Source organism: Pleurodeles waltl, chromosome 9, assembly GCF_031143425.1.
Source record: "Pleurodeles waltl isolate 20211129_DDA chromosome 9, aPleWal1.hap1.20221129, whole genome shotgun sequence".
NCBI classification, from domain to species: Eukaryota; Metazoa; Chordata; class Amphibia; order Caudata; family Salamandridae; genus Pleurodeles; species Pleurodeles waltl.
The window spans coordinates 122948614-122963822 of NC_090448.1; the positions used below are offsets into that span (position 1 = coordinate 122948614).

Sequence of the window (15209 nt, forward strand, 5' to 3'; positions counted from 1 at the left end):
GGGTACCAAACCAGCAGCTTCGGGATTGGTTTTGTCACGCAGTCAGTCACAATGGACAAATCTAGAAACTGAAGTATACAAAAAAAAGTGATGGATGCAATGCTTGAATTAATCTCAGACACTGGTAGTTACTAGGGATCCACGCCAGTCCATTGTTATTTTTGCCATCATGGCACTGCAGTATGCAAATTAGTGTTGACCCTGCTCCAATACGAACAGTACAACCTGAACTGTCAAGCTAGGCCCTCCCTGAAACGTATCCCTTTTATTAACAGTGAGTGCACCTCAGCTTCCCTGTCTGGCTTAATATTGGGTCATGATAATCAGGCATGATCTGAGCTAGCATCTCTTCTAGTTTATGTCTTAGGTCAGATTTTTTTCATTGAAGATTTTATTTGTTTGTCAACAGCCATAAGTAATGTGTGTGTTAGTGTGCTCCTTCGCTATGTTATTTTATGCAGGTCTGTAGAGCGCATTATCACCCCAGAGGGTATCCTAGTGTGGAGTAGGCGTCCAGCCATCCATAAGGCCTAAAGGGACTACTCAAAAGCTAAGTCTTCAACTTCTTACAGTATTCAAGGCGTGAAAAGGAGAATCATATATGTAGTGGACAGTCATTCAACACTATAGGAGCAACTTAGGAACAGGCTCGATTGCCGAATCTGGTTTTCCGTATGTGTGCAAGTATGAGTCCAGTGGAGTAGTCTGGAAGGTTTTTGAAAGTAGATGCAATTGTTGAGGTATGCTTTGGCAGTGTTACGTGGTACCTTGAAAATGAGATTGAGGAGTTACAAACCAGAGTGAACTAGTCAGGCCAGGCAACTCTGCCAGGTCAACAATCAGTACTTCAGCACACTCAATGAAATGCGGCTGTTTAACCCCCATCACGAGTAGACCAGAGGTGGTTGCTGCTGCCTTTATTTATCATGCAGCTCTTCTGTATAGAGATGCAGAATGAGAGTATCAACACAATATCACAGCAGTGCTCTCCTCTCACCTTCTCCCCCCACGCTGAGTAGTTGCTCACATTAAGAGGTCTTCTGAAATGAGGTGAGAGATGACACTATAGTTTGTGCGGAAGGGACCAGCAGGGGTCTAAAGTCATTGAAAGGCCTCCATCTGTCAGGATAGATAAACAGGTCCTATAGCTCTAGAGGAGTGGGCTCTCATTTAAAACAAAAAATCACCATAACAACCTGTACCTTTTTTTTACCCTTCCCTCAATATAACGCACGTGTGCAGGAGAGGTTTTTGCAAGAAGGAGCGAGACGCAGGGCCTGGCTCTGTCATCAGAAGGGCACATAATGTGTACCCTCCTTCTGGTGAGTGCAACTCCTGTAATGGACTCTAGAGAACTGACAGTGGTTGCAGTGATACTATTCTAGAAGGTGGAGAATCCTTTTTACTTGTTGCCTGCTAGTGAGGGCGAGGTGGGACAACTGACTCTTCCATATTTTTAAACTAGTTTGTCCACCCCCTAAAGCCCACCCATGTGGGACATCAATGTAATGTGTACATTACTTCTGTTTGTGGACGTGTGGGTGGGGCACTTTTGACACAGAGGTTGATCCCACACTGGAATCCTTTTTGTGACTGGTTCAATCTAGTGGTACTTAAGACAGAGTTGGAAGGGGGGTAAAGACAGCAGATATAAACCGAGGGCTTATCCTCTCACCCCTGAAACACTTTAAGCATGATTTTTAGTAGGTCAGGCTGAAGTGAATTAAGGAGAGGCAATGGAGGGCCCCACTGAAAGTAGGATGGAGTTTCCCCTGTTCTTTCCAGGTCCATTTTTTCCCTCTGGAAGGCCTGCCCTTACCTTCCACTCCCAACAGGTTAACAGCTAGTTAAGAGTGAGCAGTCTCCTGTATTTTTGTGTCCTTGTAGGTTTCTACAGAGAGAAGATTCCCTGCTCCACCCCTCAATGCATGTTAGTTCCGATTCATGATTTACAATATAGTATCTATTTACAGTTTTGAAGACTTGGCGGTGCACGGCTTGAATGGATAACTTTCGGTAGGAGCCAGTACCAGATTGCATAAGCCTCTAGAGACAAGACCCTGGTCCTGGTGCAACCCTGCTTGTTTAAATAATACAGAGTGGTTGTGTTATGCGTTTGAATTAATCTGTTCACTGTAATGGCTGGAAGACATGCTTAGAATACAAATTGTATAGGCCATACTTCTACAACTTTTATATGATACAGTTTCTGTTCATTCAAACACAACCCCTGCATAACCAGGTTCTGTATGTGTGCTACCCTGCCAATAATTTATCCTTTAATCTTTTTGATCATCTGCAATAAACTGGAAAAGTCAGTTTGAACTGTCTGAAGGTGTTCGATAAATGAAAGCTGAAAACTTACAGGGAACAAGGGTCTCCTACGGTAAGCTCCGACAAATAGACGTTAGCAAAGTGGATGAACAGCATTCCTATGGCTTGTTTGGAGGTGTCTAAAAACCTGTGAAAGCAAAAGCAGTTACAAGATTAGATCAAAACACAGTGCTTAGTAATTTTCTCATAGCAAATAAAAGTTCAATTGGACAAAGTATTACAAACATAATTCATAAGACAGATAAAGGATGGCACTTCCTGCTACTTATCTAAAGGAATGAACCAAAAAAAAATTATACATGTTTGGATTCTGCCACCTTTATTGTGGTGTGAAAAAGCAGGTTACATTCAGGGACTTGAAGTTCTATTTTAAACGTTGTACATATGGGATCAAATTCCAACACACAAAATGCGGTTTGCAAAAATCAAGGACTGGCTGAAAGTGTCACATGCTATAGGGGCATCTGACAGCTGTAAACATGTTTTTCTCAAGCAGCAGCTGTACAAGATTCCCTAATACAGAGAATCAGCAACTTGAGGGACTGCAAGTAGTCATAGCATGGGGTAACACGAGGCAGGGAGGAGCATAATCTGGTGCATCGACTGGTGTGGCACTCCCTGGATGCGGATGCCAGAGTCCCTACTTCAGTAAGACTGGGTGCCACTTGGTAACTGGTGAACAGTCAGGATATTAGGCTACATTCCTGACAACAGATTTCAAGACAATGGAGGTTGATGGCATCTGCTGCTTGAATGCAGAGTCCTGGGTACTTATGACGAGTTAATGGACCTGTGGCAATACAGGGTATGTTCAGATTGATAAGTATAAAACATAGGTGATGGGGCTGCGTTGAGATTCTGTGGAGCAGATGCAAAATTCACTGACATCAGGTGATGGATACAGCCTTTCGAGGTGTTCTTGGAAGGTATTGGGGTGCCAAGACCAGGAGACTGGGAGTCCAGATCAACCAGATAACCCTTCATCAGCACCTTTGAACTGTTACTGTCAGCAGTTCAGTGTGCTGTGCTCTGTTCTTCAGTGCAGAAAAATAGGAGCCTGTTGAGTCAATGGTGGTTGGGTCTGTGTGAAGGGCTACAGAGGAATAAAGTTACTGAGTGGGTTATGTTATGCTGCAAATATTTCTAAAGTGCACGTTCACCATTAGGTTTCTTGGCACTAGGGTAACTAAAACGTAACGTACAACAAATCCTTACTCAAATGCCAGCCTAAAAAGCCATAAGCGGGACGCCAAAACCGCAAACCTAGAGCCACTCCTTGCCTTTTTTTTTTTTTAAAGTGGGAATGGAAGGAAGGTTAGCGTGAGAAGATCTCAAGTTGCAGCAGGGGATATGTTTTTGTTTATAGGCAAAAACAAAAGTGGGACAACGCGACTAGAGGGACTTAAAAAAAAGACATCCTGCCTTCAATATGGAGCACTGTTCTACAGGCAGCCAGTGCAGATTGCTCAATAAGAGGGTAATAGGACACTTGCGTAGTTGCCGGAACAGCAGCCTAGCTGCTTGGTTTGAATTAGTTGGAGTCTGCAATTTAGACACTTGGGAAGACATGGGTTGGTTTTTGAGACAACGCAGAGGCTGGGGCTGGAACTCCTTCCTTCTGTGGCACAGGACTTGTGGCTCCATGCTTTCCATAGTAAGGTTGTTTCAATCCAGATACAGATTTCGGTCTTCCGTACATTGCAGAAACCCTAGTCACAATATTCTGAGGCCATGACACGGTCTTCAAACCTGGGCACTGTCGGGAGGAAGAAATCTTTCCATGGGGTAGGCTGGAATAAATCCCCTAGACCTTTATGAACAAGAAGTCTTGGATTTGGTGAGCTCTTAAACATGGGTCCAAAAACAAACTTTCCATCGGAAATCTTATGGGGAAAAAATCCCTGACACAGGTGGCAAGAGAAGGATTACTTCGTTTAAGGCTTTATTACCAGATGTCTGGAATAACAAGGGATACCAGCAGCAAGACGAATTACAAGAAACTCATAGCTCCCAGAGGGTTTCACTAAATCATTTCACCTGCTCAAAGGAGGCTAAATTTACTGGTGTACATAAGTTTCACACATGAGGAATAACATGCAAACATGCAGATCCCAGTTATTCCTTCATTGTTTGAGAGGCACTTGCTTAATAGGCTGGTGTTCGTAATTCCCATAAGTACAGATGCCTGGGGTATCAGTCACTGGGTGTGCAGGAATACTAAAGTTGGTATACTTGCTTATTTACAATGGAACCCTAATTACTTACACAAAGGATTCACAGCACCTCTCTGAATTTTGGAGGAAGCTCCCAATAGGGAGAGATGCTCAATAAGTGACTTAGCTGGAACGTGTTTTAAGAACAAAATCTTGTTAGAGAGCCCCAAACGCCTCATTTAGTGATCTTTGACTTAAATACACTTTGGCCGAAAATATTTTCTTTACATGAGGCCCCAAGAATCCGATTTGAAAAAAAAATTTAGTAAATATTTCTTAGGAAATATTTTTTCAACAGTATTTGTTTACACGGGTTTCAGAAGAGTGCACACATCTGTTAGGTTGTTCACCTCAATTGCTATCATTTTACAGCCCGTAAATTAAAACATAACACTTTTGCAATTTTTAAATTACTGTACCTGCTCCATCATATTTCTAGTCTTATAACCTTTAACTAAGTGGAATTTAGACAATCCCAACATGTGCATATTTTACGACACATTCTGAGTAAGTTAGCTAAAACGTATTGTGGAAAGAGATGGTCCTCAAAGTGACACTGCAGAGCTAGCGCAGAGAAATTTGAAACAAAGCGAACCAATTATTTGTTCAGTAATAAAAATGAAACACCCCAGAACTCTATGGGCTTGTTTAGCAGCACCACACACTTGCCACACTTTCAGAGTCCGACAGAAATGTTTCAGATGCTTTGTAAATCACTGTACATGTGGCCTTGGAACTACTAATGAACTCCGTGATGAAAAATGGGATTCAATACCACAAAAGTTAAAAGGGAAGGAGGTAGAGTCCAACCAAATGCAATATCAATATTTCTCCAACACTGCTCTCGTAGATGCCACAGATCAGGTGACTGCCTGGTTAAAGTTTGTCTTCTGTAGTTTTCTGAACGGGAGGTACCCAGACGTATTGGCCGAAGGTACCCAATGACCTGCCTCCGTGAATTGTGCAAATGATTGTAATTCTGGAGTTCTTATGAGCCAGTAGAGGGTGTTTAAGGCCACTTTTGCATTGACTTGTTCTGCACGATTCTGCAGTCAGCAACCGGTCACCAAGATTTTTTGATAGCCCCGTATGAACTACATTACAGTCTAAAGACTAAACGACTGGTGTGCATTAGCCGTGTGCACATGGTCAACTGAAGGTTAATGCGGACTATAGTATTTATCTCTATAACAAATAATCTATGTCAAAGATTAGTCAAACTATTTCACTTAATGAAATGAGGCTCATGAGATGCCAAAGCTCTTCGGCAATTCAAAAATGTAAAAATTAATAATAATAATTTAACCCCCGCACCCCCCAAAAAAACACATTGTCCAGACAATATCAGCATCTCTCTGATTCATTTAAAAAGTACATTTTCATTCATTTAATAGCACATATGGCCCAGCTATTTGTGATATTCGCCTCTGATTTGCTGTATAGTCAGTGGTGTATTTGGAAATGATCTTCCAACATGTGGAAACAAACAGGATGACACTCTAGCGCGTGTGCCAATGGAGGTATACGTTTTTCGAAAAGTAGAAGTGAGAGGGGTGTACACTGTAAACCTCATTCCGTACTGCTGAGTAGCAGTCTCAGTGCACATCCAGCAAGATAAAGAATGTCTCACTCCATCTATGCATCTTCCCTACACAAACTAGTGCTCTGAACGGATATCAAATTATTTTCACTTCCTATATAAGTGCCGTTTCTAAGAATTCACCGGCTCATCAGATATGTTAACTATGGTACAAGGAAGTCAAACAGTGTGCTTGGCGGTGGAGAAACCGGGATCAGAACCTTGGTCTGCGGAATACATGGCAAGTCAGTCAGATATCATTCCAGATCTTCAATCGTCACCTTAGTACTTTTTTCTTCTATCGGAGTATATTTAATCCCAAAACGTGGAGAATGCTATCTCCTCAATTTGACCACATGTAATGTTTCATCAAATATCAGTCACATCTCACTTTGCCTGCTGCTTATCAGCTTTGCATTCGGATTTGTAAAATCTAAACCATAAATGGTTCCGCTTACTGAATTGTGACAGCAATGACTTGTCTTTGCATACCTGAGGAGCAGACTATTCCGTTCCTTCAGAAGCGGAGAAGACAGGATCACATTAGCAGAGGAGAAAACAGCATTTAGTTCCACACTGTCTCGTGTTTATTCCCATAGTGTGAAGGGAAATCACGACACAGCCCTTCTCTTTGCAATCTTCCATACCCAGACATCAGACTCCCATACCCAGACATCAGACTCCCATACCCAGACATCAGACTCCATTAACAGGTTTTCATTCACATCACCTTAGGAAATGGTTATTCATTCTCTCACTTACTGGCTTCTGATCATCAAATGCACTCTAGGAAACCTCATTAATATTTAATTACTCACCATATTCTCCACGGACGCCTCTCATGCTTTGGTTCTCTGAAGCGCTTCACTGAAAGAAAATGAGAATCAGATTTTTTCCTCAACATGCATCTGGCTTTCGTAACAGAAAAAGCATTGCAAATATTATTACGTTAAGTGGTTGTGTCCAACATGCATCCAAATGGGAATTATTCATTCACAACATTTGGTACATGGTATTATTCTCTTGTACCTTCGGCTAACAAAAGAACCCTCACATGGTAAGGTCAACAAGTTTAAGTGAAGCACCGGCGAAAGCAATGGCTCTGGCTTCCATTTTGAGTCCTAACTAAAACATTAAAAACAAAGTCTGCCGAAACACTAAAAATGCTTTCGCTATACAGTACACATACGAGATGGAGAAAGAAATGGGCGATAATTCAATGTACATTTTGGATGTGAAATTATCCTCCATGTATTGCAATGCAAGCTCTTGATAGAAAGTGGAATGAGACACTAATCTACCAACAGCATGACATGAGAGAGAATGATGGCTCTGGGTGGAGGTAAAGTACTCTTAAGCACATTCCGTTCCTTTCTGTGGAGCAGACACCAAGCACAGATGAGCAAGTTACTTACCATTGGTAATGAGTTAGCTGGTTCAGATATTCTAGTTGCAGACTCCTTACCTCAGAATTTCACTCAGGCCTCAGACTGTATCTGGAGATTTTATTTTCTAGCAGTACCTTTCCGTGCAGTTAGGTGGCATCTGTCAACTCTGCACGCATCGTTGCAGTCATGGTTGCTGTGATGACGTTGTGGTCATATATAGGCACCACCATGGCAAGTCCCTGTCCCTAGAAATCAGTTTGCTTAGCGGGGAGGATGGGTGGGTCAGTAAGGAATCTGCAAACTAGAATATGTCTCTACCAGATAAATCGTTACCAAAGGTAAGTAACTTGTTCATCTGACAGAGACTTCTATTGGCAAATTTCTTACCTTAGAATAGATACCCAAGCAATACCATCCTCGGATTTGGGCTGCTAACCAAGTTCAGACTAAAGTCCTCCAGGACTAAACAGCCAAAGTAGCAGTCTCTGCAGACCTAACTGTCCAGGCAGTACTGCTTTGTGAACGTGTGCAGACACGGCCACGTTTCTGCCTGGAATGTGCCCAAGACCAGAACTCCACATGCCAACACTATGGATGCTCTGTTGTAGTAGTAGCTCTGGTGGAATGAGCACTCAAAGCCTCAGCGGGCTGCTTCTGTGCCAAAGAGCAGCACATCTTGATGTAGAGGACAACCCATCAAAAGATGGTCCGCTTCTACACCGTCCATCTTCTCTTCACACCCACATAACCTAGAAAGAGTTGATCGTCCACCAGGAAATCTTTTGTACGATTAAGGTAGAACGCAAACACTCTTTTTGGATCTAGACCAGGCCTAAAAAGAAAATCATACAAATGTTTCTAGACCTGCAGGTTGGGTAGCTTGAATAATCTACTCGACCTAACTGTAATAATGTACTTGACCTGGAAACTGGTCTCAAATTGTGTGATCCTAGGCAAATATCGTCTTTTTCTTCATTCTTACATATGAGTGGACCTTCAAATATGTGAGTTCAGCATTTGTGTTGTAAATATATATTTTTTTTATTACACTAAACGTTTGCTCCATGTATAATAAATCTAGCCCACATATAGCGTACACATGAACCATGCATGACTTGCCTCTTAGTTTACTAATAGCTTTGCCATCAGGGCACGAGTGTTTCTCAGTTTATGTTTAAACATTCACTTTTAATAAATATATTACTAAAGCATGATACGGTAGCACACTGTCATTTAAAGACAGAACATTTCCAAGAAATGTCCAAAACCCTTCTCAATAACTGGCAGCTTTACTGATAAAAACTACCTAGTGTATTAACAATCTGTGAAAATTGGGTTTCAGAAAACACTTATTTGCACATCACCTAGTAAAGTGTTCTGGCTTCTTTTCATCCTATTGAAAAAAAAAAATTATCACAAAGAAGTAGAAAAGTGGTCTTTCACAGCTACTGAAATATATTTTGAAATGTTTGTAGAGTTAATTTAGTTATATAAATGTTGTGTGTTAGGAAAATCCGGATACCAAAAACACCTGTTTTGTCCACTACCAGAAGGGAGTGGATTCTAAAAATAGCTGGACCTCATAAAATAAAAATCCCTTAGTGAGTGGTTGAGTAGATTTTTCAAGTTCTGTTGAGGTGGAGTCATTCCTCCTAATGAAAAGGATGTGCAAAACCGAAGGCGGAAGGAAGGATGGATGTGCAAAACGGAAGGCGGAAGGAAGGATGGATGGATGTGCAAAACGGAAGGCGGAAGGATGGATGGATGTGCAAAAAGAAGGAAGGATGGATGGATGTGCAAAACGGAAGGAAGGAAGGAAGGATGTGCAAAACGGAAGGAAGGAAGGAAGGATGTGCAAAACGGAAGGAAGGAAGGAAGGATGTGCAAAACGGAAGGAAGGAAGGAAGGATGTGCAAAACGGAAGGAAGGAAGGAAGGAAGGATGTGCAAAACGGAAGGAAGGAAGGAAGGAAGGATGTGCAAAACGGAAGGAAGGAAGGATGTGCAAAACGGAAGGAAGGAAGGATGTGCAAAACGGAAGGAAGGAAGGATGTGCAAAACGGAAGGAAGGAAGGAAGGAAGGAAGGAAGGAAGGAAGGATGTGCAAAACGGAAGGAAGGAAGGAAGGAAGGAAGGAAGGAAGGAAGGAAGGAAGGAAGGAAGGAAGCCCTGGTACAAATCTCCACTTGGTAAGGACGGACAGATAGAAATGCGGCTTTAAAGAAACAGCTTGAAGCTCACTCGGCAAGTAAAGGTGATGGCAATAAAGAAAGCGTTTTTCAGTGTGAGGTGCCGCAAGGGACAATTATGTAGTGGCACACAAAGACCACACAAAGTATGTGAGTGCCAGGTTTAAATACCACTGCGGCATTATGAAAGGGGTAGGAGGGAAATATGCGAGTGAGTCCCTTAACAACCTCCCAACAATGGGACGTTTGAACAAGGATGGTTGATCTGGTGGTCTAAGGAACGGCGAGATGGCAGACAGGTAGCCTTTAGGGGTGTCAAAAGCAGAGCCCTGCTGGGCAAGAGAAAAGATTAACAGTAGAACCTCAGACGTAGTTGCAGAAAGGGGAAATCAAAAGATTTGTTGGTACACCATGCCACAAATTTGTTCCAACTACAGGTGTATACCGTTTTGGTGGAGGTACGTCTGGCTGTCAAGATAACATTACAGACTTCAAGCAGAGAGTTGAAAGCGGTAAACTGGCTCCGCTCAATCTCCACGCAAGAAGACCGAGACTGGACAGCTTTGGGTGGCTCGAAGAGGCAGTCTGATCAAAGGATAGATGACCATGCTCAGAAGCTCGTGATACTCTTCATGCCCAGTCCAGAGCCACCAGGATTACTTGGGACGGTCGTTCTAGATCTCCTTCAGAACTCTGGGCAGAAGAGGTATTGGCGGGAAAGCGTAAAGGAGGCCTGAGTTCCACTCGAGATGAAGTGTTTCAGAGTGAATGCCGCCTTAGAAACTCCAACGTGCAAAACAGCTGACATTGCATGTTCTCTGCAGAGGCAAACAGATCTAACCAAGGCTCTCCAAACTGCTGAAAGAGAACTTGTGCCACCTCCGGATGGAGGTGCCATAAGTATAAGTGATCGACCATGCATCAATACCAGAGTTAGTCTGCTTTGACCTAAACTGAACCACCAGGGATATGCCCTGATGTTCCAGAGGTGAAGAGGCTCTAGACCCTACTTCACCATGCCTGTTGCAGTACCACACGGCGGGGATGTTGTCCATAAACACTTGCACTACTTTCCCTTAGAGAGAGAAGGAATACTTTCAATGCAATCCTGATCGCCCTGAGCCACAGAAGGTTGATGTGGAGCCCAGGTCTGCCGGAGACCAGATGCCTCTGATTGCCACCTCCTCTTGCAGCTGCTCTATCCCAGGAGCGATGCATCTGTCACTACTGTGACATCTGGTTGGGGATGGGAAAGGGCTCTGTCTCTGACCCAACCTCTGGTTGAAAGCCACCACCGCAAATCTTGCGCAGTTCTCTCCGAGATCTGTACCATGTCGAAGAGATTCCCCCGATGCTGCACCCACTGGTCCCACTGCAGAGCACGCATATCCCATCTGGCATGCGTCACCAGCAGGATGCAGGCAGCCATGAGGCCAGGGAGCCACAGAGTCTCTCATCAAAACCCAAGATATAGGCTGAAACATCGATAACCTAATCGGAATATCCTGGACTCCCTTTTCGGGAGGATAGGCCTGAAACTGCACTGTGTCCAGAACGGCTCAGATGAAAGGGAGTATCTGAGAGGGAGTAAAGTGTGACTTCGGCATGTTTATAGTGAACACCGGCAAATGCAGCAGGTTCGCCGAGTCTGGAGGTGGGAAACGACAGCCTGGGTGAGGGACGAGGGCCAGTCATAGAGGAAGGAGAAGGCTGAAACCCCCTAGCCTGTGCAGAGAAGCTGAGACCACTGCCATCACTTTCGTGAACACCTGAGGGGCACTGGTAAGGATGATGGAGGAGTATGGTAAACTGATAGTGCTTGTGTCCTAGCACAAACCGCAAGTAACATCTGTGGGCAGGCAGGTCGGGAATATGAAAACAGGCGTCCTGCAAGTCCAACATTACCATCCAGTCTCCAGGGCAGAAAGGAGCTATGCTAGAGTGAGCATTTTCAACTTCTCCTTCCTGAGGAACAGATTGAGGGCCCAGAAGTCTAGGATATGACAAAGTCTCCTGTTCTTTTTGGGCACCAGAAAGTAGCAGAAATAACAACCACAACCTACTTCTGGCACAGGGACCCTCTCTATGGTTCCCTTGGTCAAGAGAGCTGTAACCTCATAGTGGAAAAGTGCCAAATGAGCCTCTATCATGAGATCGTAGGATGGTGGCACAGCAGGAGGGGTACTTTTGAAGGGAAGGGAGTAGCCCCTTCGGACTATGTGCAAAACCCACCTGTCCATCGTGATGCATTCCCAGTGGATTAAAAGGTGATGGTGGATTCTGCCTGCAACTGGTAAGGGATGGAGCGATGGACCAGAAAGGTTTGGAGGCTACAGCAGGGGCAGTGGTGGACTGGGTGGAATGCTGGCTTCCTGTTCCATGAGCACGTGGGATCCCACAGCCACGCAGAGACTGGCCAGCATGCACGGCTCGGTGGCTGGAGGATAATGGATGCAGTTGGGTGCCCCTTCCATAGCCACGAAAGGGGCGAAAAGCAGACTGTTGGGAGGGGGAGGGGGGGGGGGGTGGAGGGGGGGGAGGGGGGGGAAGAGGAACAGCTGCAAGGCCAAGGGACCGAGCCGTAGCCCAGTACTCCTGAACGAGCTTGTGCGTCGAGTCTGCTTTGTCTCCAAAGAGACAGGTGCCTTCGAAGGGTATGTCCATGAGTCATTGTTGGACATCCCTCGAAAAAGGGAGACATCCGCAACCAGGAAAGATTCCATAAGACCACCATGAATGCAACCTATCTGCCCAGTGAGTCGGTCATGTCCAGCCCACAACGTATGGTGAACTTGGCTGCATCCCTCCAGTCAGTAACTGCTTGGGAGAGAACGGCTCCGGCCTCCTACGGGACCTGCGGCGGCACCGCCACAACCAGATCTCATGGGGTATGGGAATAGTGGTACAAAAGGCATGCGGTGTTCACAGACCCCAATGCCAGAGGGGGAGGAACAGAACATTTTCTTCCCAAGTTGATCCAGTCTCTTCGATTCTCTATCTGGGGGTGCGAAAGGGAATGTACCCGATGAAGAAGCCTGGATGACAATACTCTCAGGCACAGGGTGTTGGGTCAAGAATTTGGGGTCATTCGGCTAAGGCCGATGGTGGCGGGTGATTGTCTTGTTCACAGGTGCCCATGTGCTGGGTTTGGACCAGGTACCCAGTAGGACATCAGTGAGGGCTTTATTAAAGGTAAAAGGGTTTCTAATGTGGAAGCCCTAAGCTGAAGCACCTCAGTAATCAGGTTAGGCCTGACTGCCATAGAAGGTAGCTCAAGGCCAGGGAAGTCAGCCAACCTCCTCACCACCACACAATACGACGCTCCCTCCTCTGTAGCTAAGGTAGGGGGAGAAAACATGCCAACATTAGAAGAGGTATCCACACCACTAGCTTCACCCAATTCCTGTGCCCATTCCATTTCTGGGCATAAGTATGGGTTCTACGTCGATTATGCGCCTGACCGTCGTTGGAAGTGTCGAGGTCTTTGCCAGTGCCACGTAAGGTTGCGCTGGCACAACCAGTGTCGGCACAGGTCTAACAATGGATCATGAGAGGCCCTTTAGAGCTGGAGCGGAAGCCACTGGCACAAAACCAGAAAGGGCCCCTTCCTAACCCTCTGGGTCGAAAGGTGCCGTGTGTTGTTGTGGGGGGGTCCGTCGGCCCAAAAAGGAGGCGGATGGCCTCATAGAATTCTTTAAATTGGGCAGAGGTGGCTCCGGCTCATGGAAACTTGGGGAGGCGCAGAGTCAACCCAGAAACAGTCCCTGAAGACTGAGGCCTAAAGCGTTGACGCTCTTCTGGCGTTGCATTGTCCGAGCAACAGGGGTGAAATCGAAGAATGTTTGGTCTTCAATTTCTTCTTCTTGTGACCCAAATGTCCTGAGGATTTCGAGTGGGACGAAGAAGAGCAGTGGTGGCTTCGCGAGCAGTCTCATGACCTTTCTTTCTATGAAGACCAGGAGCGACAGAGTCGAGCACTTGGTTGCCATGAGCTATAGGGACCACTACCTCAAAGTTTTCAGGTTCATGGCCTGACACTCTGAGCATGACTTCAGGTCATGGTCGCGCTCAAGGCACCACAAACACACAAGGTGCAGATCAGTCATCAACATCATGCAGTGACATGAGTCACACGGCTTGAAACCAGTCTTCCGTGACATCCTAGATGCACCAAAAAGTGTCAGAGAACTTGACAAAATGATCGAAGTCAGTCACAAAAAAAAAAATTATAACTGAGGATGGCTCTTCGCTGGATCTGCACATAAGCTGGCGTGGAAAATAAAGAACTGACGTTAGCGCGCCAGGGTGGTGCCTGTATACGACCGCATCATCATCACAACACCAAAGCATGCATAGTCGACCAACTTCACCAGACAGCATGCAAGGGTATTGCTTGAAGAAAAATCTCCAGATGCAGTCTGACGCCTGGGGAACAAACTAAGGTAAGGGACCTGCAACTAGAAGTCTCTATGAGATTGATTCAACAATCAGTGCCTATGAGCAGCTCCTGATGTGATTGTGGTACTTTTTCTTTTTTCTACTGCCACCCATCCCTTCTTTGTGTTGAAGCCCATCTGGTGCTCCGGCCCTCCTCCCATGTGCCTTCCTCGTGTTGCTTACCCTCCCTTCCCCGCATGCCTTTGCAACATGACTTAAATAGGGCTATGGCCCAAGCACTCAGGGACGTGGAATTCCTATTGCCAACGCGTTTTCATGATTATTTTGTCCTTGGGACAAGTAGGCCCAACCCAATGTAGCACAAACCCTTTGACTGCCAGTTTACAGAGAAGAGAAGTGTCTGCAGTTGCGGTAATTAGTGTGCCCATATGTTAAAGCTGTTCAAACTTGTGTTTATGGTTCATTAATGAAAAGCCTTCGTTATTAGGGTGAGAGCTGTAAATAAACATTATCAGATAACACGGCTCTACTGACAGTGGATCCAGTAAATTAAAAAAAAAAAAAATAGGTGTAATCAAATGTTTGAAAAATTTAACAATATAAGGCTAAGTATACTGCTCCCAGAATGCTTTGATTAGATGCAAATGAATGCAGACGCTTTTAAGCAAGAGCAATGATTCTTTGCTTTCAAAATAAAATGTTCAGAGAAAAATGCAAGTAGAAAAAAAAAGTTTTGCTACTATGAAATTTTAGGTGCAGTTTCTTTGAAGCGTCATTTAGTAAAATATGTGAATGCATGCTAGTATTTAAATATTCCTAATGGAAAAATCAGTGTTGTCATTTTCAACAATGATTATGGGAAGCATGAAAATAAACACGCACTGGCAAAGCCAACCAATACATTTTCTGAGTCTTTTGGTTTTGTCAATGCATGTCTTGTTTTGACATGACTTTTGTAACACTTTATTGTTGTAGGAGCTGCCAGGCCCACACCATTGTAACAAATACTGGCAAAAAGAAGAGAAAAAAAAAAATGCACTGAGTGAGTCTGGAAGGGGGGCTGGGGGCGGTTCCACGTGCTTTGCAGGGAAGCCCCCTCCTGTTTCATT

General features: G+C 44.7%; 1 protein-coding gene and 1 long non-coding RNA gene across 2 annotated transcripts in view; one reads left to right on the forward strand and one right to left on the reverse strand.

Annotated features, from left to right (window-relative positions):
- The window catches only part of LOC138259004 (musculoskeletal embryonic nuclear protein 1-like), a 287666-nt gene that overhangs the window by 213472 nt on the left and 58985 nt on the right, over positions 1 to 15209 (reverse strand). The window contains exons 2-3 of the mRNA XM_069206382.1: positions 6945 to 6993; positions 2366 to 2461 (exon numbers count right to left, since the gene is read on the reverse strand). Of these exons, the coding sequence (XP_069062483.1) occupies positions 2366 to 2461; positions 6945 to 6993 (145 nt within the window). The remainder of the gene's footprint in view (positions 1 to 2365; positions 2462 to 6944; positions 6994 to 15209) is intronic.
- Positions 1 to 15209, forward strand: part of LOC138259005 (uncharacterized) — a 65123-nt gene that overhangs the window by 3248 nt on the left and 46666 nt on the right. The window lies entirely within an intron of this gene.